Raw genomic sequence first — 27,786 nt, 5'->3', positions numbered from 1 at the left:
AAAGAACAAAGAATAAAGGGAGCAAATACAAAACAAATATCAAGGTGGTAGACTTAAATTTGAGCATATCAATAATTACATTAAGTGTAAATGGACTAAACCTCTCCATTAAATGGTCAAACTAAATAAAAAAGCAAGATTTAAGTATATGCTGTTTACAGAAAACCCCCACATTTTTAATATAAATGGCACAGGTAGATTAGAAGTAAATGGACTCAAAAAGATAGACAGCTAATTTGGGGCATATGAAGACTTCCATAACTAAAAGAGTAATATTCAAAATAAAAATATATTATTAGGAGGAGGGACATTTCATAAGGTTAAAATGATCTATTCAGCATTAAGACATAGCAACCTTAAATGTAAATGCAACCAATTACAGGGCTTCAGAAATACATGCAGGAAAAACTAAAAGAATTTAAAAAATAGATGTGTCCATAGGTATGGTCAGAGATTTCCACACTCATTTCTCAGCAACTGTTAGAAGTAGATAGTTTGAAAATGGAAGATTCAAGCATCACTATCAACCAATTTGGTCAGATTGATGGTATAGAATGCAGTATTCAACAATTGCAGGATGCACATTCCTTATAAGTATACATGTAGTGTTCACTATAGAACATATGCTGGGTCATAAAAGCAGGCTCAATAAATTTTAAAAGATTGAAATCATATGAAGTATATCTGTTAGCCACCAAGGAATTAGATAAAAAACCAAAAGCATTAAGACATCAAGAAATTCCCCAAATGTATGGAAATTAAATGGCATGCTTCTAAATGAACCCAGAGTCAAAGACGAAATTATAAGGAAATTAGAAATTACTTTTACATTCTCGATAATAAAAACACAGTATGTCAAAAACAGTTCTTTTAGATGGAAATTTATATTTTAAATGGTTTTATTAGAAAAAAAGAAAGTTTTATGTTTTATGTTAAGAAGCTGGAACAAAAAAGGAAAAGAAATACACTGACCCAAAGTAAACAGAAGGAAGGAAATAAGAAAGAATGGAAATCAATGAAATAGAGAACAATAAACAATAGAGAAAATCAATCAATTTTTAAAACTGACTTTATAGAAAAATCTATAAAACTGGTAAACTCTCAGACCAGTCCAAGAAAAAAGAGAAGATGCAAATTGGAAAATTAGGTGTGAAATAGGTCACGTCACTATACAGTGTCATTACAAGGACGCTAAGGAACTGTCATGAACATACACTAGTAAATACAGCAACTTCAATGACATGGACAAATTTCTTAAAAGAAACAAATATTGATTCAAGAAGAAATTTTAAAAATTTAAGTAACCCTATAAATTAAGTGAATTGAATTCATAAGTAAAAACTTTCACTCAAAGAAAACCTCAGGCCTAGGTAGTTTTCTATTAATTCAATCAAATACTTAAGGGATAAATAAATATTGCACAAGAGGAGTTAAATACTTCTCAGCTAATTTTATGAGGCCAGTGTAAAATCAGATAAAGACCAGAATTCTTTGTGAACACAGACACAGAATATCCTTAACAAAATGTTAGCACACAGAAGGTGCCAAAGTGTCTTGAACCTAAGCTAGGAAGAGCAGTGGTGGGGCTTCCGCGGTCAGCAAGCTGAGGACCCTTTCACTGACTCGGAATCCTGACTGCGATGGGGGCCAGGGGCCCCGCCCCTGTCGTCTGAATCTCACCGTGAGGCTGATGAGGTTCTTCTTCAGCAGCCGCTCTTCTAAAACATTAGACCAAAGAATATCCCTGAAGGACCTCATCAGTATGAGAGATGCTTAATACATGCAGAAGCAACTCTAGGAAGTGGGATAAGACAAGCTGTTATGTTGCCAGAAGGAGAGGACCTCAATGATTGGATTGCTGTCAACACAGTGGATTTCTTCAACCAGATCAACATGTTATATGGAACAGAATTCTGCCCTGAAGCAAGCTGTCCAGGAATGTCTGCAGGTCCAGGTATGACTATCCCTGGGCAGATGCTATTAACATTAAAAAGCAAATCAAAAGTTATTATTTGATGGCTTGAGTTCAGGATCAGCTTAATGATGAAACTCCTTTTTCTTCAAAGATTGGTGTCTCGTTTCTCAAAACCTTTATGTCTGTGGCAAAGACCATCGTAAAGCGTCTGTTCAGGGCTTCTGCCCATATTGATCATCAGCACTTTGATTCCGTGATATAGCTATAAGGGGAGGCCCACTTCAACACCTCCTTAAAGCACTTTATTTTCTTCGTTCAGGAGTTTAATCTGATAGGCGTTAATTGGCACCTCTTCAGGAATTAATTGAGAAACTTGGATCAACAGATAAATGTTTCTTCTAGAACACAGTTAGTTACCCTCTTGCTTCCTCTCCTGCTAGAGCTATTTCATTGCTATCTGTTATAGACTAGTAAGATACAAACTTTAAGAAAACAAGATAAAAAGATGCATTGTTGGACTCAGTGCCTGTGGCTCAAGCGGCTAAGGTGCCAGCCACGTACCCCTGAGCTGGTGGGTTTGAATCCAGCCTGGGCCTGCCAAATAGTAATGGTGGCTGCAACCAAAAAATAGCCAGGCGTTGTGGCAGTCACCTGTAGTCCCGGCTACTTGGGAGGCAGAGGCAGGAGAATTGCTTGAGCCCATGAGTTGGAGGTTGCTGTGAGCTGTGATGCCAGGGCAACGGCTTGAGGCTCTGTCTCAAAAAAAATAAATAAATAAAAGCATTGTCTACTGATAAAATTATCCCAAAGGTAGGTTGGACTAATAGCTTCAGCATGAGACCTTTAAGGCACAGCCAAATCTCAGGTGTACTATGTAATTACTGCTGTCATTCTCAGAGTCATACTTGGTTGTGATATGGGATAACTAGCCTGTAGTTTATGTTTATTTATGATTCTTTTCCTCAAGAAAATGATTGAGTCTGTCTCAGGTAATGGCATAATGGACTTTAAGAATCTCTACCAATAATTTATTTGTAAGTTTCCAGGACAAATTTCCTCATAACACAATCAGATTGCTTTTGTTATTTTACAAATAGAAAAGGTGTTTTTAAATTTCCTTAAGATTTAGAATGTGTCACTTTGAATAACATTTAGTTTGAAGTTTGTATGCTAGTGTTTTTATGGATAAGATATACGTATATTTTTTTCAAAATCCTTGATTGCAGTTTAAATCATTATATGGCATATGTGGAATGGGAGTAGCCAAAGTTATTTTCAAAGTGACTTTATTTTTTAATCTTTATTTGGAATTTTATTCACACCTATCTAAATTATTAGGAGTGTGTATGTATCAAAAGTAACTTTTTATGGCTTTTAAAGATGGTCTTACAGGTTTCTATTTTGAAAGGCTTTATTCAAGTTAATTTAATATGTAGCTTTGGCTGAGAAAAAGAAAACTTCCCTCCAAATATGACAAACTGAGGCCTCAAAACCACTATTTTCACTCATATTTTTTTCAGATGCCTTGAAGTTCTGGATAAGAGAATGGAACAAAGTACTCTGAATGCTTGATTATTTTGTTTGCTTTTATTAAAAAATTACTTCTATGTTTATACTGTGACTTGAGCATTAGCTAAAAGTAGTGGAGAAATACATGAGTTTTATTCCAACTAGCATAAGACTTAAGGAGAATCACAAATAAGAACCTTGATGTACACATTTGGTAACAGTTAATGGTTTGGTGTGCTACATATTCTTGGGACGGGGGGGGCGGTTATAGGACACAAAATGGTAGGAATAAGTTTAAAAAAAATCTTCACTCTGTTAATATTCAAAGGATGGATTGAGTTCCCATAGGGGCTTATCCAGTTTTAATTATTTTTGTAATAAAATTTGAAATTCTTCTATTGTATTAGGAAAAAAAGAACCTTCCCCTGTAGTGAAGAAAACACATCCATTTTTCATTTGGTTCCTGGGATTTGGTAAACTCTAGCTGGCTATTTAAATATACTGTGGCTCAATAAGTATATGGGAGGACTTGCCAGACTGGCAAAGCTTTAAGTTCATGAGCATTCTATGTTTCAGAGTTGTGGTTTTTCCAAAGTACTCACCAGCCTCCTTGATGCTTTAATAAAGGTTAGATTTGATAGAAAAAAAAATGTTAGCACATTCAACAATATGTAAAAAGGGTAACATACTATGCCCCAGTGGCATTTATGTTAGGAATTTAAAGTTGTTTTAATATTTTAAAATCAATCAATAGAGTTTACCATATTAACAGAAGAAAGGGGGAAATGTGATAACCTCAGGAGGTACACAAAAATCATTAAACAAAATTCAATGTCTATTCATGATTTTAAAAAAATCCTTTTGGAAATTAGGAATAATGGAGTTTAACCTGTTAATAGGTAGCTATGCGAAATCTACAGCTTGATTATTGAAAGATTGGATGCTTTCCTCCTGAGATGAGCACTAGAACAAATTGCACATTTGTTAGCACATTCTCACCATTCCCATTCAACACGATACTGCAGGTCCCACCCAGCATCATCAGGCCAAGTAAGTAAGTAAAATATTAAGAGTGGAAAGGAAGAGGTAAATTAGTGAATAAACAGGATTGTGTGCTCTCAACCTAAATATTAATACAAAAACAGAAAGGTCCTTAAAAGAAGAGATGTGGGGGGCAGGGACCCCTGCAATGGGAATATGCATGCTGTAGTCAACTCCGTGTGTATCCAAGGAGGTGAAGGAAGACAAAGGTTTTTTTGTTTTTTCTTTAATTGTTGGGGATTCATTAAGGGTACACAGAACCAGGTTACATCGATTGCTTTTGTTAGATAAGGACCCTCTCATATTTGTGTCCCACCCCCAAAAGGTGTACCACACCCCTTGGCTTCCCCTCGCCCCTTTCCTTTCTCAGTTCTCCCTATCCCCTACCCTTCACCAGGTACTAGGACCTTAATTGTCCTCATATCAGAATTGAGTACATAGGATTCGTGTTTCTCCATTCTCGTGATACTTTACTAAGAATAATGTGTTCCTGGGCAGCACCTGTGGCTCAGTGAGTAGGGCACCGGCCCCATATACTGAGAGTGGCGAGTTCAAACCCGGCTCCAGCCAAACTGCAACAAAAAAATAGCCAGGCGTTGTGGCGGGCACCTGCAGTCTCAACTAACTACTCAGGAGGCTGAGGCGAGAGAATCACCTAAGCCCAAGAGCTGGAGGTTACTGTGAGCTGTGACGTCACAGCACTTTACCAAGGGCGACAAAGTGAGACTCTGTCTCTGTAAAAAAAAATAAATAATAATAATGTGTTCCACATCCATCCAGGTTAATATAAAAGATGTAAAGTCTCCATATTTTTTAGTGGCTGAATACCCAGTGAGAATGGCGCATCACAAAGACAAAGGTTTTTAAAGATTAAAAAATGAGAAGGCTTATTACATGGCTGTTTTGAAATAATTACCCTTGGCCACAGGATCAATGACAAAGGTGACGCTCCTCCAAGTTTGGGTAGACAGTTGCTGGGCAGCTGTCCTTGCAGCAGCATTTTTTTGTGAAGGATTTTGCTGGCCTTTGTTTAAGGTTTTGGTTTTTGTAGAGTCTTTGTTGTTATCAGGTATACAGGCATGGGGCCTTGCCCTGCTGTGTGTGTCCAGGTTTTCTTCCCATTAATGATTCCTTTTTGATTGTTACATCTTTTACAGTACATAGAAAATCCCAAGAAGTCTCTGAAAATATGCTAGTGTAATTAATGATAGGCAAATTTTGTCAGGGATAAAATTTAATTTTATTAAATTTAAATAAAATTTAAATTTAAATAAATTTTATTAAATTTATTAATTTTATTAAAATTAAATTTTATTTCTTTATGTTGAAAACAACCAGTAAATACAATTTTCTAAAAATAGCAGCAAAGAACATGAAATACTTAAGAACAAATTTAACAAAAATGCATGTTGATTTGTATGCTGAAAACTACAAAATATTTAAGAGAATTTAAAGAGGACCTCAATAAACAGAGAGAAACACAGTGTTCGTGGATTGGAATACACAACAGTGTTAGATGTTAGTTCTCCCCAAATGGATCCATAGTGTCTATGTAATTACAATCAGAATTTCAGGAGACTTTATTACAGAAAATGACAAGCTGGTTCTAGAATCTGTGAGACGTGCTATAGACCTTACCACAATTTTGAAAAAAAAGAAAACCAAAGGACTTGATTTCTACTACTTAATTTCAAAAGATTTCAAAAACTTCATCTTTAACCTACAATAATCAAAGTAGTGTGAAATTGGCATATTGTTGACATAAGAATAGAAAGATCACTGAAATGGAATAGGTCTCTATATATACCATGTATAGTTAATTTTTTACAAAAATGCAAGGTTATTCAATCAAACAAGTATAGTCTTTACAACAAATAATGCTAAAACAGATATCTTTACAGGGGAAAAAAATGAACCTTAGCCCTTATCTCATCCTGTACATATTAACTCAAAAGAAATCATAAACCTAAATGTTAAATCTGGTATTCTATGATAATTATAGAAGGAAAAATGGGAGAAAAATCTTTTGATTTCCTAAATAAATTACTAAAAATACTAACTGTTTTTAAAAATCGATAAATTGGACTTTATCAAATTAAAAGTTTCTACTCTTTGGAAGATATCATTAAGAAAATGAAAGGCAAGCCACAGATGAGAAAATACAATACATCTAGAAAGAGACAACTTTTAAAAAAGAGGACAGAATAGTTTAACAAGCACTTCACATAGAATATACATGAATGCTAAGCAATCTCCTGTTCAGCATTGTGGCCGCACTCAGACTCCCTGTGAAGCCAAAGACTGTCAAAAAGAGGACCAAGAAGAAGTTTATCCAGCTCCAGTCAGACAATATGTCAAAATTAAGCGTAACTTGCGGAAACCCAGAGGTATTGACAACAGGGTTTGGAGAAGATTGAGGGGCCAGACCTTGATGCCCAAGATTGGTTACAGGAGCAACAAGAAAACAGAGCACAAGCTGCCCAGTGGTTTCCGGAAGTTCCTTGTCCACAACATCCAGGAGCTGGAAGCGCTGCCAATGTGCAACAAATCTTACTGTGCAGAGATTGCTCACAACGTCTCCTCCAAGAACCGCAAAGCCATTGTGGAAAGAGCAGCGCAGCTGGCCATCAGAGTCACCAATCCCAATGCCGGGCTGTGCAGCAAAGAAAAGGAATAGGCAGCTCATGTACACATTCTATTTGTGTTTAAATAAAACCATAAATACTGCAAAAAAAAAAAAAGAAAGATACATGAATACCCAAGAAGTACATGAAAAGGTGCTTTAGTTATCACTGAAATACAAATTAAAACCAACATTAATGGAAGAATCAAAACTCTGTAAAATAAAAAGGTTTATTCTGTGCCAATCTGAGTGACCATGACCTGAGAAGTGGTCCCAAGGCACTCAGGTTACAGTTTGGTTTTAGACATTTCAGGGACACGATTGCTGGTACAATCGTAACTCAATACGTGGAAGGTATACATTGGTTCTGCCTGAAAAGGTGAGATTTCTTGAAGTAGGAGCTTACCAGTCAGGGAGAGATTTAGAGTTTCTTGGACTGGCCATTGGTTGAAAGAGTTAAGCTTTCTCTAAAAATTTAAGTTAAGGGGATCTGTTATCTGTCATGTGATACTTCACCAGCATAAAAAGACCTATTTAACTAGATTTTATGGATTATAAGGCATGCCTTAATGTTTGCCTTGCATGACCTTAGATCTTATTTATAAATTTGGTATTTTATTGCCACAAAGATTCTGTTTTGTCAGTTTTACAATCTCTGTTTTATGTAGGTCATTTGTTGTGTCTAAACACCAAAAGGGAGAGGGTAAAAAAGGTATGTGTGAATGTGTGATCTCCCTCCCGTCACAGCCAGGAACTCCCTTTTTTTTTTTTGAGACAGAGTTTCACTTTGTCACCCTAGGTAGAGTACTTTGGTGTCATAGCTCACAGAAACTCCTGGACTTACATGATTAATCTTGCCTCAGCCTCCTAAATAGCTGGGACTACAGGTGCCTGCCACAATGCCTGGCTACTTTTTTTAGAGACGAGGTCTCACTCTGGCTCAGGCTGGTCTCAAACCTGTGAGCTCAGGCAATCCACCCGCCTCAGCCTCCCAAGTGCTGGGATTGCAGGCGTGAGCCACCATGCCTGGCCTCAGGAACTCACTTTTAAGGTACCCTTTGCCAAGAGGGGTTCTATTCAGTAGGAAAGGGGAAGGGACTTTGGACTTAATATTTTTAGTTCACACCGAGATAAGACACTGCTACACACTCACTAAAATCCCCCCCCCCGAAAAAACAAATTGTTCAACAATATGGATGAATTCCAAATGATTACACTGAGCAAAAGAAACGAATCAAAAGATCACAGTCACATCCTATTCAGGTGAACATCTGGAAAAGGCGAATCTAATGGATACTCACCAGAAGCAAACCAATGGTAGCCTGAGGCCGGCAAGGAAAGGAATGAACAGAAAAGGGCCATGGGTGAACATTTAGAAATGAAGGAATTATGCTTCATCTTCATTGCCATGGTAGTTACACGAGTGTGTTCACTTGTCAAAATTTGTTGAAGGTACACTTAAAATGGATGTTTTTTATTATATGCAAGTTTTGTATAAAGTAAGCTAATTATTTTGTTAATAATAAAAGCAATAACATTAGCACTACTCTTTCCCAAGGTTTCACAGTACTATAAATTCCTGTAATCAATCAAAGAAATAAGAAATTGTCGTGGTTTTCTTGGGCATCACAATTGGAATTGACCTTTCTGGTCCCTTGAAGTCTTATAGAAGATTAGATCTCATGATTTGGTCTTGGAGCTTAAGTCCTAGCTCCCCTATTTGGGCCTCATCAAGGGTGGAGACTTGACACAGCTATCACAGTCCTTTGCTTAAAACTTTTCTTTCAAATCCTTTTATACACATGATCGTGCTGAATGAATGCGTTCCTGGAGAGAAGCTGGGATGGGCTACTGTGGAAAGAACCAAGTTTATGTAGGTCCCATATACTGGAGGTGGTGGGTTCAAACCAGGCCTCAGCCAAACACTGCAAAAAAAAAAGAAAAGGCTGAGCAGCCATGTATCAGAAAGTGATTCAAACATTAAATCTTGGCTAGACTGGGGAGTTCTCTCCCAGCCCTGATTTGTATGAAAAGAAAGTTTCTAAGTGTATGAAGTATTTCCCCACAGAGAGAAATGATCCTAAAAATTAGGAGGAACAGTGGCTGCTCTGACAATCCACTAACCACAGACAGTGGGAGTCACTCCTCCACTTACCAGCAGGGTGGGTTGGATGTCAGTTTCCAAACCTGTGGGATTGAATTGGAAGGTAGGGAAGGATAAAACTTTGGAAATGTGCAAGTCGGACATGACCTTTAATAGAAGGGAGTTCCAAGAGCACAGGTTCATGTGAGAAGTTTCCTAGAAAGAAAAGAAGGGTGGTGGTGTAGGTGTGGGCTCTCTCGCCCCCTGTGGCCTTGGTCCTAACATGAGGGGACACGATTCGGCACTAGGTAAACAGTCTGCTGATCCTCTCACCAGACAGACCCCTTTGCTTATCATCATCGTTATTACCTTTAAGCTAAAGTTTACTCATCTGTAAAATGAGGATAATAATAACTATAAAATCATTGTGGTGCTTTGATAAGATAATAACCGGAGGTGTTTAGTATAGGCCATGGCTCATCAAAAGTGCTTAGTATCCTGGCTGTGATCACCAGTATGATTCTGTTCCTTATTTCGTCATTAAATCGTATGTCATTTACACCAGAGACTAAAAGCAGGAAAGCTGTTTCTCACTCTCTGTACCAAGCTTATCGGGAAGCTGTCTGTACCATCTAGTAACATACCCATAAACAGTCTCCACTGCATTAAAATCAGGAACTTAGGGAAAGTGGGGCTTCCTTTTTCTTTTTAAGCTTCCTCCGTGGAATCTCAAGTAGTTTTTAGATGTGCTCTTTTATTTTGAAAGTTCCATAAAAGCAGGCAGCTGGTAAATTCTGCCCACTCCTGCTTCCTCTGGACCTAACAAGGTACTTGACCCTTAGCAGGAAAGCAAAAGATGTAAGTTGGATGAATGTGATGCCCTTTCCAGAAGCCTCCTGTGCAAGTAATGTTTGAAAGACTTGCTGGTGTCCACCCTGCCATGTATGCAGCAATGAATGAAAAGTTAAGAATTGTAAATGTAACAGTGATCATTTGAGTAGTCCTTTAACCTATTTACAGCAGCTAGAAGATTATTTCTCCACTGATGATATTAAATAAGAAATAATTCATGCCCCGTGTTCTATATCCTCCATCCTGAGACCTTCTTAGCAGTTTAAATAGTCAGCGAAGGACAGCACACTTTCCTTCCACCTTTTGTCAAGAATTCTAAAAGCGTTAGAGAAAAATTACTCAGGGAGTCAAACAGTGGGGCTCCTGGTGTTATTTATAAACTCTTCACTGGAAACTGTTTCAGGATCTGTAGCAGCAAATCTCAAGCATGGTTTACCTTGCCTAGTAATCCGAGAGTTTGAACATAAATGATGCGACAGCTAATGACATGTTACCCCACAAAGTAGCATTAGCTTCCTTTGTCATCATCAGCCTTTATTTTTTCCAAAGAACACACAGAAATGTGTAAATTGCAGCCAATTTCACCATAGAAGCATTTAATCAAATGTACTATAATTATCTTTTGGGTGGCTACTAAGAATAATCACTGTTTTTTTCACTACAAGGATTATCCTAAAAAATTACATTAATGAGGGTTAACCATAAAAAGCATTGGGAATTCAGCTACCCTGAAACACTAAATTTGCCTCTCAGCCTCATAGGTTCTCTAGAAATCAAGTGCTGTGAGCCAGGATCTTTCCATGGGCATGGGATTTAAGGAATATTCTTTGAACCAACGTTTTACTCTAAGTGAAATGTATTTATGTGAAAAGCATATTTATTTGCCAAGATTCCTACACATTTGTTCTCCTTTGTTTTGGGGATTTGCAAAGCTTTTCATGTTTAGCTCATTTATTCTCTCACTCAATAATAATTTTTAGTAGATTATATTTTAGAAAGTTTGACAAAAAAAAAAAAAAGAAGAAGAAAGCGCATCCCTTTATCAACCAAAGGAGTCTTTAGCCAAATGGGAAACTGCCAGATGACCAAGGAAGAAAAGCCTATTTTCATAAATAAAATAAAAACATATTAGAATACTGAGCTAATATCCACCTAATTTTTCACTGCTGTCAACACCTAACTTTGTTCCATTTTCAAGGATTATTGAAGCTTTGGTTCGTAGCACGGATTATTCACTATGTTTCTGTCCTTGGCAGTTGTTCCTTCGGGACCTGATTTGGGGCAAACTTCACTAATACTATTTAGCATTGGCCAAGGAGTTTGCCATCTTTCTGTACCAACTGCTATACACAAAACCATAGATACATTTGCTTTGGATAAATCCATGCTCTGACATGTAAACAAAGATGGAAACCAGAAAGACTCCGGAGGCTCTCACACCCAGATCTATGTTCTTCGTTGGCCTGACCTGTCTCTAAAGCATTTGCATGACACCATCCTCACTTTTCTGAACATCGTACTTATTACTCTATAGAAATTAAGCTTTTATCCTATTTTAATGCATATTTTCAGATAGAATTTGCTTTTAGTTGTAAAATTTTCTTATATGTTTATCTCTTATGTGATCTTGACACTGTGGAATCCAGAAATTTAAAAAAATCCATTTCAATGCAGACTTTTGGTCCATCCAGCCTATTCTACTTCTGACAATGTCCCCAGGGACATTTTGTGGAGGGCTAGGTGGCTCACTTTGGCATCACCCCCTAATTATTGGGTGGACCCTCTCCAAAATAATTTTATTCTTCATCATAACCCAGTAAAGCTTATCACTATAAATTTATACTAAAATCCTTTAAAGGAGCAATTTTAGCCTGCCCTACTTTGGAGATCAACAGTATTTTATAACTGGAAGAGCTTTTGTAGATTCCCAAGATTGATTCCAATTCTAAATGAAGATATCAGCCTCAAATGGATATCCTCACAGAGAAATACCTATTGCTTCCGTCCTGGTGTGTCAAATCCAGTTAGTTCCCTATTCATAGCAAAACATTCCCTTCAATTCCCATGACAAGTCAGCCTTTTGGATTATTAGTGTATTTTTTTACATAAACAGTTTATTTACCCTAAACAGCAACACAGACAAAACCCACATAAACACAAAGGAAGTGGTGCAGAATCAGACGCTGGTTGGCTTTGGATCTGAGGCCCCAAAGCAATAAGGCTGAGATTCTGAAGAGAAGGAAGGTGGCCACTAGTGTGATTTTGTTTTGCATGCAGCCAGGGGGAGGCCAAGTGCAGCCCTAGGGTGTGAAGCATGCCTGCACCAGAGAGGGAGCTAGCTCCAGGAACTTATCCAAGTATAAAAGTTTATCATTTTACAGCAGTTGAAATACTGACATCAATGTGAAAGCAAGTTTTACATAACAATCAAAAACATGAAAGACTGAAGGAAGAGACCCTGTCTGAAAAACTGGGCCATTCAGAGAATCAAGAACTGTGTCCCTGTGGCAGCTATGGAAGATGGCACCCACCCAGCCCTCCCCAGGTGACTAGCAATTGTACGGAGCCACTTTAGATTTCCAAAAATGTCCTAAACAAGTTCTTGCCAAAGCAATCCCTTCCTTTCTGTGATGCCACAGGCCACTGCTTATGAGGGTGCGAACTTCTTAGCTTGTGCTCCAACCCTCTTCTCGTACTCCTGCTCTGTTTTGTCAGTAAATCATGGAGACCTCTGCTTGAGCTGGGTCTTGGATGTTGGTTCATTGACAAGTTCCTATAGTCCTAAGAAGATCTCTTTTTCCTGATGGCTGGCCTCCAGTCCCTGTCCGCCTCCAGGATGGACAGGCACACAGTGCCTGAAGGGCACACATTCAGGTGAAATAATAGTGGTTCAAGTTGACATCTGGGGGGTGAGGATGGGTGATCATCTTTGAGGAGCATGGCAGCTTGCACAAACCTCCTTCCCACTGAGCCCCCTACTTTCCTGGAATGGCGCACTCCCAGTTCGTGAGGTTCATGGTGCCGTTGGGACTTTTTGTTGGGATAACCACGAAAAACCAAAAGAGTGGTCTTTTCTCCACACTTTCCTCTCCTGGGCAAGTCTGCTGAGGGCGATCCCCCCAACATATTTAAAGTCCCTCGGGCAGCCACGCCCCAGCTAGCATCGTGGACAGACGGAGGTCCCAGCCGATGGCCTGGTGACAGTCACGCTTCCCTTTGTCTTGGAACTATTAGTATATTTTTATCAAAGAGTCTTTGAATAGGTAAAATTTATTCATCTCCTTGCCCACAATTTTTTTAATTTACCTTCTGAAAAATTATAAAGAATTTATCAGTCAAGGCTTTTTATATAAGCCAGGATCTCTTTTTCCCTACAAACATATGCCTAAATAACAAAACTTGGGATTTATAAACTCATCAGCTTGGCCATGAGAAAGTAAAAATCCCTGGTCAGAGGCTCATAAATTCTCACACATGATCTTTCTCCTATTACTGCCGACGTCTTGGCCATTAACACCAGGAGCATTCAACAGTGGCTGGCTCCCTGGTGTCATCTGAGCATTCCTGAAATCCTCCTGCTAACCAGCCTTGCTGAATTATCCATGTTCAGAATGGGAATTTGGTCAAAAATTGCATGTCCAGGCTCAGGGCCTGTGGCTCAAGTGGCTAAGGCACCAGCCACATATACCTAAGGTGGTGGGTTCGAATCCAGCCTGGGCCCGCCAAACAAAAATGACAGCTGCAACCAAAAAATAGCCAGGCATTGTGGTGGGTGCTTGTGGTCCCAGCTACTCGGGAGGCTGAGGCAGGAGACTCGCTTGAGCCCAGGAGTTGGATGTTGCTGTGAGCTGTGATGCCACAACACTCTACCCAGGGGGACAGCTTGAGGTTCTGTCTCAAAAAAAAAAAAAAAATTGCATGTCCATGTAATTGAAACTTGTCTAACTCCTTTGTTTTTGCTTTCTAACAAAATGGAGTGGTAGACATGAAGAGATGGAGAAGAAGGTTAAGTTCAAATGTCATATCTGCTAAACCCTGACTGCACTGTATGGTGGCTTTGTAGCCTCCTTGTATCTGTAGCCAAAAATCAAAAATCTGTCCATGTAAAACATAATTATACTTTTTTTTCCTGATACAGAGTTTCACTTGGTCACCCTCAGTAGAGCCATGGCATCACAGCTTACAGTAACCTCAAACTGTTGGGCTCAAGGAATTCTCTTGCCTCAGGCTACCAAGTAGCTGGAACTACAGACATCCACCATAATGCCTAGCTACTGGGGGGTTTTTTGCAGTTTTTGGTCGGGGCCAGGTCCCAACCCACCACCTCCAGTATATGGGGCCAGCACCCCACTCCTTTGAGCACAGGCACCACCCCCAGCTACATTTTTTTTTATAGAGATGGGGTCGCGCTCTGGCTCAGGTTGGTCTTGAACTTGTGAGCCCAGGCAATCCACCCACCTCAGCCTCCCAGAATACTTACAGGTGGAGCTACTATGTCCAGCCAATGCAAGATTCTGTTAAATGTCCACTATATTAAGATTTGAGGATTGGGGTAAAAAAGACAAAGTCCCTGCTCTTAAGGAGCCTATATTCTAGTGGAAGAAACAGGCAATATTAAAACCATTATAAGAATAATATATAGAGGGTGCCAGAAAAATGTATTTACATTTTAAGAAAGGAAAAAACACGGGGTGCCTGTGGCTCAAGGAGTAGAGTGCCAGAGATGGTGGGTTCAAACCCAGCCCTAGCCAAAAACTGCAACAAAAAAAGAAAAGGAAAAAATTGTATTTTTGCTGTTTTAAGGATGTGTTAAATGCTTATTCTGCAAACTCCTGTCTCACGAGCATGCTGTTTGGTAGACGTCTGGTGAGCATGATAATCTGTTCCATCACCACAGCGGAAGAAGCAGGGCTGGTTGCTGTGTGAAGTCCCCAGGGTCGCCCCTTGTGCACATCAGCACACATATCTCAAGCTTACCACAAACGTATTAATTTGTTAGGTGTGTCAGGGGTTCTGCTGCTTACTCACACCTCCCTTGTCCTTGAACTTCCATAATGTTCTCAGATTTCAAACACTTCTGCCATTTTCTTAGACTGTCCTGCATGTCACATGGTGACTAGCAGACACATTGCTGCCGCACTTCCGAAAGCAGTACAGAGAATAACAGTTCTTCAAATGAGTTTAATTACTCTGGGGCACCCCTGATAGTTTTGGGTAGAGAGGTCTAATAAAAAAGATAAAAGAAAAAGTAGGGTAAGGGAAACATGAGTGACCAGAGCGGTGGGCTTTAGACAGAAAGGGTAAGAAATCCCAAGAAGACTGGCAGCCCTGCCACTGTCAGTTAAGGCTCTGTTATGCATCTTCTGATCAGTCCTAGACTGCCTGGGCTCTGCCTCAGGTCCAGGGTATCTCCAGACTAAATTATGATACCCTTGTCGTGAGGTTGCAATGCGGGTAACCAAAGCAGCAGATGAAGGGAGTCATGTGAATAGATTCCCCTGGGGAGAAAGTAGATTTCCCGGGGCAGGGCGTTGGGAAAAGGTACACAGCATGGATTTTAGTTCAGGGACACCTAGGGTCGAATCCTGCCTCTGCCACTTAACTATTCTATGACTTGAGACAAGTTACTTAAATCTATTTTACATCTGTTAATGACACATGAAGATCCCTCCCTCACGGGGTCCATTAATTGAAACGATCTCCAAAAAGCCCCAGGTACCCAGGGAGCACTCAAAAAATAATAACTGCTATTCTTTCTATTTCCCTGTATGGAGAGTCTGCAGTGCCATGTTCATGTAGTACTGATTAGTCTTAGTCATTGCTGCCATACAGTTTTTCAACTTTATGAAAAGATGATTCATTATCACACAGTTAGGTACCCTGCCACCTAGAGGTCTGCCAGGCGTGTTGGTGTTCACCTAAGCTATGTGATCAAAATACCTCAGTGGCCAAACTAATTTTCCCAAAGAGATAGAAGGTACAGGGGCTCAGTGGCACACCTGAAACTTTTAAACACAAGCTTAGAGATTCCTGGATAGGTTGAAAGTTTAGAAATTATAATTTCATGAAGTTTTAATTGAGGATTTTTTAAAATTTTCTTTCTTGTCCTGTCTTTTGTTTTTCTCTCCCCCCTCCCCCCATGATTGAGTTTCTCTTCTGGGGAGCTATGAGTCAAACAGCTATTAATTAACTGCTTCTGACTCTAATTTTCAATAAGATTTAATACAGTCAGGATTAAACTGCTTCCTTGAAAAAGGAGGTTAAATGTCTACAAATCGCATGAATTGATTTTCTAATCGTTTTGGTAATAATGTTTTTTTTTATTTGATAAAATTGCTGAAAAACAATAATTAGTTAAGTTTTGAATGTATTTTTAGCATTTTAAGAATTCTAGGGGGACTCAGTTTTCTTTTAGGAAATATGTTTAGACCATAACATTCTTCTCTAGCCCCATAATTATTATGATCAGGGGAATGTCTGTAATACATTCCATTGCAATTAAATTGCATACTCCAGACCAGATTGTTCAAGATGCGTTTGTAAAGGAGAAATTTTCCACAGCTGCTTGCCTGTGAGTGCATTCTTTGTGCACCATTGTGGCAGCCAGTGTGTGCACTAAAATAACAGATTCGAATTTAAACTTCCAAAGATTTCAGATGTCTTTCAAAAACCTGTCATAACACAAATTGCTTAATTTGTGCACATGAAGCCCTACTGATTACACATGATGAGTCAACCTACAATAAGAGGGGCTGTGAGAATCTTCGTGTTGGGGCCCACCCCTCACCTCAGGAATTAGCAGGTATTCAGTCTTATTCCAATATCCTGCACAGACCCCAGTCATTACTGAGATCTCCCTGTGAAGACTGAAACCGGCTGTGAACAGTATGAGGCAGCTTGGGTATTTCTTACAATATTAATTGGATGGCCTTCACCCAGTCACTTAGCTGGGAGATTTTTTCTGTGAGATGATTCATAGAGATTCATAGAGAGGAAGAAGCAAGAAGGGAAGGCGGAAGAGGGGACATAATCCAAACCAGGATCAAAGCATTGAACTTAGAATAGACCTCATAGTTTAGCTGCTCCTTCTTTAAGAATGGTCAGAACTTCAATTTATTAGATTAGAATCTTAAATCTTCCAAGTTAATTGATCCCAATGTCTTTGATATACATTGGGTCATGCGCGTGCATATATGGCAGCTGTAATAAAGAGCTAGTTGAGTACCTACTAATCCTCCTGAGCAATTTGGAAGCAGAGTATCATTAATACTGTTTCATAATTGAGGATACCCAGGGTCATGTCCTTACATGATTCTTTCAAAGTCACCCAGTTTTAAACTAAACAGTTTGAATTTGAATCCAGCCCTCCTCACCTCTAAATCCCATATTTTTTCAGCTAGGTCTCCCTGCCCAGGCCCAGCTTCTCCTTGGGTGACATGCTGAAGGATACATCTTTATATCCTTGAATTCCAAACCTCCCTTGGAAATAATTTCCCAACAGTGAACTACCCTAATAATGCTGTAGTTTGTTCTAAGGCAGAATATTACCTTCAGAGCAGGCTCCTGCTACCGGCTATCTATTTCTAAAAAGCATTTGATGATTCCCTCTTCAGAGCTCATATACCTGTCAAAAGATACCGTGCAATTTATCCCCCGGGGATAGTTAACACTCCCCCCACCCTGCGATGTCAGGTGCTCTCAGAAATTGAAATGTAGGATCTCCCTCAGTGCTGGTCTTTTAGATCAGTAGCTGTCACTGATAAAATGTCTCCTTGGAACAGCACAGGCAAAGCTGCAAGGCAGCCAACAGGCAGGCCCACCCCGGTGTCTCCAGTGGTTATCAGCGTTCTCACTGGTGATGGAGGATTTTCTGGAGTTGTTTTAGTTTTGCAGAATGTTCATGGGAACTTAGATAATATCTAAGGAAATGCCTTCTTTAAGTCACCAGTTCTAAAGGAAGACAGCCAAAATCTTTCAGTCTGAGACAGAGAGGGAATTTTGGAGGCCTGAACAGGACATGCAGAAATATTTCTTGCCTCTATTTTTTTAATATGGAATTTGGAGCCTTTTTTTGGTCAGCCACCATGTAGTGACTTTACGAAGCTCTAAATAGGAGGAAAACAGCCCTGACTGAGCCATGCTCTGCTCTGTCTGCTGAAATTAAATGCGCCTTCTTGTTTCCTGACATCCATAATTCTAATTCATCCTCCATCTACCTTAGTGACTTCCATTCTTTGAACTTCTTGACTTTCTCCTTAAGTTGTGCATGAATTTGACATCTGCCTGATGCTCTCTGGAGTCCAGAGAACGTGTACTTCCCACTAGCTTCAACTAATTATAAAATGTCAAAGTTTCTGTTAAAATGCTTCCAGCTACTGCCAGAGTAAATGCATAGATTTGTCTGTCGTGGGCATCCTGGGAGCTCGTGGCATGAAGACTCTTCTGGTTTTAAAATGGACTTCCTACCTTTCCACTGGGAAGTGTGATTATCTTTATCTACATGCCTTCCAGAGGATTCCAGAGAAAGAGATGCCATCATCCAGCCGTGGGCCCAGTCGCTTCTCCCTGAGACAGTCCTGCATCTCCATGGTTGTTCCCACAACTCCTTCACCGCATTTTTCTACAGCATCTCCCTAAGGTGCAGCTCTAGCCACTTCCTGTCCACTGCCCACCCACAGCTTCCCCTTGACGAGTGACATTCTGTTCACTTTCAGCCTTACATTTAAGGCTTTCCACTGTTGGTTGCCAACTTTGTCTGCCGATAATTAGCCCGTGTTACCCCACATCAACCAAACTGGAATGGTTACATATTCTATTTACCTGGAGTACCTGCATCCCTATCTGTCTGTTGACATCCTAACTATTTGAATCCAGAGCAAGAGTTTTAGAGAAATAGGTAGGAGAAAACCTTGGTGCAAAATTTTTAAAATTTGTACTGGACTTGGAGAAAATCCAGATAGCATCCTAAGGCATTGGAGGACTCAAAAACAATAAGCGTTCAATCCACAGGACTGGAAGTGGGGCTTTGGGAGAAAACTCTAGCCATGCTGTTCCTAGAAACACATAGAAATAAGCGTGAGAATCTAATATAAATGTCTTAACATAAGAACTAAGACAATGCCGGGAAGACTATGTTAACCAGTTTGATGAAAGTATTTTAAAGTGTATATAAAACCAGCACATTGTACCCCATGACTGCATTAATGTACACAGCTATGATTTAATAAAATAAATAAATAATGAGAATGTATAGAGGTGGGAAAAGCTGGGAGCCTGGCATTTGTCTGCTTATTCCTGTTTGCCTAGAGCATGGGTATTGAGGAGTGAGTATCTAGGACAGGTGAAAAACTTAGGGATCCCAGTGTCCTTATATGAGGGATTTATCAACTTTAAACTTACTAAGATAAGCATGTGACCTATAATTCCCACAGTCTTCACTGACAGTTGGAATAAAGTGTATAAATTCTAAACTAGTAGAGTTGGGAGGAAAAAAAGGAATGAGAGAAGGGGAGAAAAATCAGTTCCAAAGAAGGCGAGAAAGACAGAGAAAAAACAAACCTAGAAAACACAATGGATAAATAGAAAGCAAAACCTAAGATGGTCTAAATGAATTCAATTTAATAATAATGACAATCTGCATAAATGGAACATACTCTCCAGTTAAAATCAAAGATTATTAGACTAGATGTTAAAAATTCAACTCTAAAGTATTCATGAGAGAACCCCTAAAAACATAGAAGCAGAGGAATACTGCAGATAAAATGAGGGTAAAAGATATATTAATGTAATAGTCTGCAAAAGGAGGTGGTTATGGCTATGTTATATATTAAGGAAAATTGAAATTCAGGACAAAAAGCATTACTACAGATGAATTTCCAATTTTCCAGGAAGACATAATTCTAAATTTGTATGCCCCTGATAGCATAACTTTGAAGTATATTTTTAAAATGCTGGAACTATAAGAACAAAAAATATCCAAACTCACAGGAGGACGTTTTCACACAACTTTCTCAAAACTGATAAATCAAAAAGACAATAAATCAGGAAAGAGTTAAAAGGTTTGAAGAACACAATTAACATGCTTGATCTAATGAGCATACACAGAATAGTGAAAGCACATTCGTTTCAAGTACACATGGGATATTTTTTAAAATGGATCATGTAATAGGCCATAGAGCAAATCTCAGCAGAAAGAATATATATCATAAGCCCACATTTTCTAACAGTTGATTTAGCAATCAGTAATGATATAAAATAAACCAAGGAAACTCCATATCTTTCAAAACTAAAAAACACATTCTAACTCAATTCAAAGGAAAAAGTCAAACTTGAAATTTGTAAATATTTAGACCAGAACAATCATGAAACTACTAATCAGAACTGCTGGGATAAAGTTAAAGCAGTATTCGGGAGCAAGATTATAGCCTTCCTGCTTACACTAGAAATGAAGCAAGTCTGCAGAGTAATAAACTGAGCATTCACCTCAGGAAGTTAAGGGGAAAAAGCAAAGAAGTGTTCCCTTTTCTCCACATCCACACCAACATCTGTAGTTTTCAGATTTTGTGATGTGGGCTACTCTTACTGGAGTTAGATGGTATCTCAAAGTGGTTTTGGTTTGCATTTCTCTGATGATTAATGATGATGAGCATTTTTTCATGTGTCTATAGACCATGCACCTATCTTCTTCAGAGAAGCTTCTGTTCATGTCTCTTGCCCACAATGAAATGGGATCACTTATTTTTTTGTTTTTTTTTTTTTTTTTAGTAATAAGTTTGAGTTCTCTATGGATTCTGAGGGTTGGTAGAAGGACCACACCTATGGAGCATATTGCAAGTACAAGTTGGATCTATCAGGTGTAGAACACAAATGTCTTAGCAATGTAATTGGGTAAGTGAGGTGAAGGCTGTGTTGTTTAGTAGGATGTAAACACTCCAATTTGTAAAAATAATCAACCATTGAATCCCATAATGGCATAAATGTTATCTATGATCTATGTACAAATGACTTAATTAAAAAAGAAAAAGAAAAAAAAAAGCAAAGAAGGAGGAAAATAATAAATATATAGGCAGAAATCAATGAAAGAATCCCTACTATATAATAGAAGGTATCCCCCCAAATCCCCAAATCATCATTTTTTTCCTTCAAAAGACTAACAAAACTGACAAACTGCCAGCAAGATCAATGAAGAAAAAGAGAGAAAATACCAATAATCAGCAACAAAAATGTAAAGATGCTGTAGACATCAATAAAGATCAAGAACAGGATATTACTGAAAACCTTATCCCAATTATTTTGAATATTTAGGCAAAATTTCTAGGGAAATATAACTTCCATAATTAGTCCATGAATAAATACGAAACCTGAATAACCCAATAACCATAAAAGAAATTGAATCATTGGTTAAATTGTTACTATAATGAAAGCATCAGACTTTGATGACTTTGTAAAAAGTTCTAAAAAATAAACAGGAAATAAATAATTCTAATCTTAACACAATCTATTTCAGAATGTAAAAAGAGAAGGAATACCACTATGTCAATTAGCTATATCCTTGATATTAAAACACAGAAAATGCAAAAATTTTTAAATGTAAATTTATAATAGCTACAAAAAGTATAAGCCATCAAGGGAAGAACACTAACTTAAAGTGTGAAAAACTATATTACAAAACTTTAAAACCATTACAGAAGATTTAAACAGAAACATACACGTGTAACAACACACCGTTTTTGTGGATAAGAACTCAATATCCTAATAAAAATATCTTAGATTCACTCCAATTAGATGTATAGATAAACACAATTCCTATCAAAATTCAAAAACATTTTCCAAGAATTTTTAAATGATTCTAAAATTTATCTGAAAGAGCGAAAGATTCAAAATAGTCAAGATATTTCCCAAAAGAGAAGGAAGAAAGGATAAAGGAACTTTCCCTGCCAGATATCAAGGATTAGAAAGTAATAGCAAGTTATATAGTGTTGTATTGCCATAGGGATAGACAAACAGATCACAGAAAAGAATTAGAAAGCCCCAAAACAAACCTTCACATAAAGGGAAACTTTATATGTGGCAAAATTGATACCGCAGATCAGTGGGGAAAGAGAACGCACGAGTCAATAAATGCTTCTGGACAACTGAAAAATAAAAATAAAATCCTACCTCACACCTTCACAAAACTCAGTTTCTATTCCAGATGGAGAGAGAACTTAAAAGTGAAAAGAAAATTAAAAAAAAATATTAGACTAGAACCATTAGAGAATATCTTTATGATCTCAGGTAGGGAAGGATTTCTTAAGTCATAAAAAGTACAAATCTTAAAGGAAAAGTGTCATAAATTCAACTAGTAAGAACATTTATTCAACAAAACACATACTAACCAGGGTAAAAAGATGAGACACAAACTGGGAAATGACATATACAAACTTACTGCCAACAGAAGATTTATATATGAACTATGTCAAGAACTCCTACAAATCAATTTAAGGAAATCAATTAAATAATGGGCAAAAAGTATGAACAGGAATTTCACAGAAAAGAAAGAATAAACGACCAAAAAGTACATATATAAAAGTATTCTCAGTCTCACTAATACTTTAAAAATGATGATGAGAAAACATTTCACACTCACTGAATTAGCAAAAATTATTTTGACAGTACCAAGTGCTGGAGAGTACGTGAAGCCAGAGAATGATTCACATAGTGACAGCGTGAGTGTAAACTGAAAAAGCAAACTTTTAAGATGGTAAAATTAAACACACACATGTGCTGCAGCCCAGCAATCCATCTTTACATTTAGAGGCTAGAGAATGTTGATAGCAAGATACAATGACACAAAACTGGAAACCACCTAAATGGCTATTGTCAGGAAAGTGGATAAATAAATACAATGAGATAATGTACAGAGTAATAGAAACTGAAAATACTATAGCTATAAACTATAATAGATAAATCTTACATATGTTTGAATGGAAAAAGCAGTTCAGAAGCAGGCAGTATAACTATATATATAGTTATATATATATATACAATTATGTACATATATATGGTAAACTATAAAGTGATGAAACTTTTTTTTTACACAGCCAGCAATGCCTAACAAGGAGGACAGGCTAGTACCTCTGGGAGGGAGGAAAGGGCCAACAATTGGGAGGGGCATCATAAAATGGGTTTCAAAGGAACTGGTAATATCTTTCTTGCGTTGAATTACGAACATATGTGTATCTTTATCTTGTCACTCTTTGTCATTTACATTTCTGTTCTCTACAATCTTATATTTGTCTGGTATATTTCACAATAAAACAACCAACCAATCGATCAATTTTGCTAGAGGCTATGGAGCTGAACTAGAATCCACAAGATGGGCCTAGTAGGTTTTGGGCGGTGAATGAGAGACGGTGAAATTGCCATAAGGCTATATGATCTGTGGCTGAAACTGGGGAAAAGCTTCACTCCTAAGTGAGAAGAAAGCTTTAAGTCAGACAGAGACTTCTGCTGGTGCTCTTGAAGTTACTGGGGATTTGGGGACTAATGATTACAGAAAGTAAATGAATGACTCCAGAAGGGAAACTTGGACAAAGGAGTATTGATTCTCTTATATCCAGGAAGGTACATAGTTTGCAGTTATGTCGACACAAAAAGGATACTGTCATTTTTGTAAATACGAGGACATTTGTATCCATTACTTATACCAACCAAAGTATGTTTTTCTTCACATAGCAGAAAGTCCAGAAGTAGGCCCTGCAGATCTTGTTCAGTGGGTTAGCAATGTTTTCTACATCCAGGCTCCATCTGTCTTTCCCTTCTGCCGCTGTCAGTGTAGGAGCTTTTTGCCCTGAGCAGCTCCAAACTTCTCTACCTCAAACCCAGGATCAGAGGCATAGCCCTGACTCTGTCAGCAAAGTGAAAGCTTTCCTAGAACTCTAGTAGAGCTTGTCACTAGTATCCTAGTACTCAAGATGGTGTCACATGGCCATTTCTTGCTGCAGGAGAGCCAAGGGAAGTAATTATTTTGTTATTGCATTCTGTATCATAGGAGCCTGTGAAAGCAAAGGGGCAGTTAGTTAATAGTGCCTGTCAAAATATTCCACTAAGAATTCTTCTTCCTCTTTTCTCCCCAGGAGCCAGTCTGCTTGATGACTTGAATAAATATTTCTTCTTCCATCACTCCCATGGAGACACCATGACTGCACTGGATCCAAAGCAGATGAACGTGGCTGCGGCTGTTTGGGCTGTTGTCTCTTACGTCGTTGCAGACCTGGACGAAATGCTGCCTAGGGTCTAGAAACAGCAACGAGGAAAGCATTGCCCTTTCTAGCCAGGAATCTTGGTCGATAGCCTCTGCAAGTAATAATTTCATCTGATTCATCTTCAAAGCAAAACCTTTTTTGTTTCTAGATCAGGAATGATCCGCCCCGCCACTAGAATCAACAGATAGTAGGGATCACAATGGGCACATTTCTTTATACTACTTTTTAAAAATGTTGTATCTACTTTTAATAAACCCTGAATAAATCTTTGGAAGGTCTCTAGTTTTTTGTGTGTTCAGTTATGATCATTATATGACAACAACAATCCCTGTGGTTTATGTTATTTGCGGAAGGAGTAGGGGAATTACTTGATTATAGTATGATCTTATTGAACATACACCTTTGACTTTCTAATTTGTACATTTTTATATTATGCAGATTCTTTAAATATAAAAATTTCAAATTAACAGGAGAAAAGATGCCGCCATTTGGGGGGAAAATTCAATCGCCTTATTAAAGATGAGTACTAGTATCTATCACTAGATAAATAATACTGCTATTTTACATTTATGTTTTATGTATTTTACACAAAAATTTCCATGAAGTTTAGGCTTATTCACAATCTTCTGATAAAAACGTTGAAGCTCACAGAGACTAAATAATACTCACAAGGTCCTAGAGAGCAAAAATATTGATCCCCATCCACTCCAGGGACCATCTGTACTATCTCTGTAGTCCTCACATAATTTCTAATATTCAATAAAAAATTACAAGACACACCCAAAAAGGCAAGAAAAAATAAGTTTAATGTCAAGAGATAAAACAATTAAGAGGACCAGAAGTTAAAACTCAGAAGTTAGAACTGTCAGAGAGAATGCTTCATATTGCCACAATTAATATGTTAAAAATCTAGTGGGGAAAGTGGGCTACACACATGAGTAGAAGGAGAACTTTTTTTAAAAGATGGAAATGATAAAAGAGAGTCAAATGCAAATGTTTAAAAATGCAATATCAGAGATTAAAAAAATTCTTGGACTAATGAGTAGAGGAAAAAATAACTGGACTTGAATATAGGTAAATAAAAATTATCCAAACTGAAACATTAAGAAAAGAGTGAAGGGGGAAAAATGCTGAGATGGATCATCTAAAAATTGTGATATAATATCTAATGGTTTAATATACATGTAAAAGGATTTCCAGAAGGAGAAGACAAAATATCAGTTGTATTAATGGTAATAATTAAAAGGATTAAATGACAGAGTAGCATCTTTTATTTCTGGCAAGAAGGAAAACAAATATTCTGACTGACCCATATACCGAAAAATGCTAAAACACTATTTAACACTTGAGAAACACCTTATTTAATATATGAATGAACTAGTTAAGAAATAAAGAATATTAGACAAAATACTTTAAATAAAGGCATGTACATAGACTATTAAGCAATATTTGTCTTTGAGAAAATTCAAAGAATGTGGTAAATATTCAGTGGGTTATTTTTGCAAACTTTCAGGGCCCAGGGGACTATAGACAAAACCCAGATGCTGTCACATTAAGGATCCTAGAGAATGAGACCCTTGAAAATTATACCTTAATATAACAGTGAACTAAAAATAACTCAGAAGACTGCAAGAAAAGGCACCATGATTTAATAGGTGCTGAGTAGAAGGTCCAAAGAAACTCCCACAAAGTTACAAAAAATACAAATTCCTCACAACCAAAAGAAAAAAAAATGAAAAAGAAACCACAGCATTCTGAGCAAGAGCAAACCAAAACAGGTAAGAGTAAACCCACGAGTATCTGCTGGTATTGGGATTTTTAGGTTGAGAATTTTTTAAGCTATTTCCATTATGTTTAAGGAAATAAAAAATGAGATTGAAAATAGAATCAAGGTACTATAAAAAAGATGACCAAGCATCTTGTTAAAAAAAACCAAATAGAACTTTTAGAAATATAAATGATAATAAGTGAAAATTAAAAATTAAGGGATAAACTTAACCAATTTAGTAAGTGAAGTAAAGATAATACTGAAGAAATTAACAAGAATTTAGCATAGAAAGCCAAAGATATGGAAAATATGGGTGAGAGGTTAAGAAACATGAAGGACAAAGTTGTATTATCTAACATATATTTAGTCAGGATTTCAGACAAATGAGACAAAGAATTATCTGAAGACATAATGAATGATGAATTTTCAGAAATAAACATACCAATCCACAGAATCAAGAAATCCAATGAATTCCAAACAGAATCAATGAAAAAACATTTTATAGAAAGACTACAGACCACAAAAGACAAAGAGAAGATCTTTGAAGTAAGAGTGAAGAGATGGATTATCTTAAAACCAGCAGCAATTAGACTTGGAGCTGACTTCCTGATAGCAACCAGGCAAGCCAAGGGCAGTGAATAATACATCTTCAACTTGCTGGGAGACACTTATCAACCTAAAATTTCTGTGCTCAGGAAAAATGCCTTTCAAAAACAAGGACAAATTAAGGACATTTTCAGATACAAAGTGAGAGAGTTGAGTACCAGCGGATCTTCACTAAAGGAAATTTTAAAAAGTGCACGCCAGGGAAAATTAGATGATCCTAGAGTGAGCACTAATACACAAGATGTGAAAAGCCTGGCTCCAGGCCGAGATCTGTGTGTGATCTTTCAGGCCTGACTATAAGCTGTCACAAAGGTTTTGCCTGGCAGGCCTCGTGGGAGGGAGCTGCCCTCTCCACGCCAGATTTAGTGCATAGTCCAGGGATCATAGGTTTCTGGGGGTGGTTACAGTGCAGGACTGAGGCCCTGGGAGCAGCCAGCTGTTCCTGCCCATGCATCTCCAATCAAGGCCAGTTTATCTGGGTGCAAGACATTAGCATCTACTCTGACTCCGTACTTTTCCAGTTCTAGCCCTTCCCACCTCCCTATCCTCAGTCCCCCCTAAATGTCAGTATAGTTCAGGGCTCTTTGGCCCTGAGATGGTTTCCCCTATCTAGGCTGACTCATCTGACCCTTGTCTCGTGCCTTTATCTGGGGGGAAAATGGAACATTAGCTAACTGGTGCCTATTGTGGCCTCTTGCTTACACTTTCTCAGTAAGCCTTTTGTAACTTTCATTTTGGCTCAATGTCCTAACTGACCACCTACACCTGGCAGCTGAACAGAAATAGAGAGCAAAGAAAGTGGCAATCATTTTAAACAAACACAGAATAAAGAAAATAATAGGATGACGATGTGGTATCTGAAAAGAACGTGAGACAGAAAGAACATACTTGAATGGCATATTAATAAGAAGTTACCAGAATTGGTGTTCTCAGGTCCTTGTATTGCTCTAGAAGAGACTAGTGATAATTGTCTAACTGTACTAACTTTAGCCTTTGTTAACCATGAAAGTTAAGTTTTCTAAAGAAACCACAAAAACACAACAAAACACCCCCCAACATTATGAGAAAAAAGATCAAAAAATTTGTCATGATATTCAGTGACCAGATACCACTGATCAAAAAAAAGACGTAAGTTTGGAAAAC

The 27,786-nt window shown here is 37.9% G+C and overlaps 1 protein-coding gene and 1 pseudogene across 1 annotated transcript in view; both read left to right on the top strand.

Moving 5' to 3' along the window:
* The window catches only part of CPQ (carboxypeptidase Q), a 397,534-nt gene extending 372,987 nt beyond the window's left edge, over window positions 1-24,547 (top strand). The window contains exon 7 of the mRNA XM_003782559.3: window positions 24,141-24,547. Within this exon, the coding sequence (XP_003782607.1) occupies window positions 24,141-24,304 (164 nt within the window). The 3' untranslated portion in view covers window positions 24,305-24,547. The remainder of the gene's footprint in view (window positions 1-24,140) is intronic.
* Window positions 1,619-2,317, top strand: LOC105887683 (annotated as a pseudogene).
* Window positions 24,548-27,786: the final 3,239 nt, after the last annotated feature.

This window comes from Otolemur garnettii, unplaced genomic scaffold, assembly GCF_000181295.1.
Source record: "Otolemur garnettii isolate 467f Iridium unplaced genomic scaffold, OtoGar3 scaffold00004, whole genome shotgun sequence".
Lineage (NCBI taxonomy): Eukaryota > Metazoa > Chordata > Mammalia > Primates > Galagidae > Otolemur > Otolemur garnettii.
This window is presented reverse-complemented; position numbering and strand designations above follow the sequence as displayed.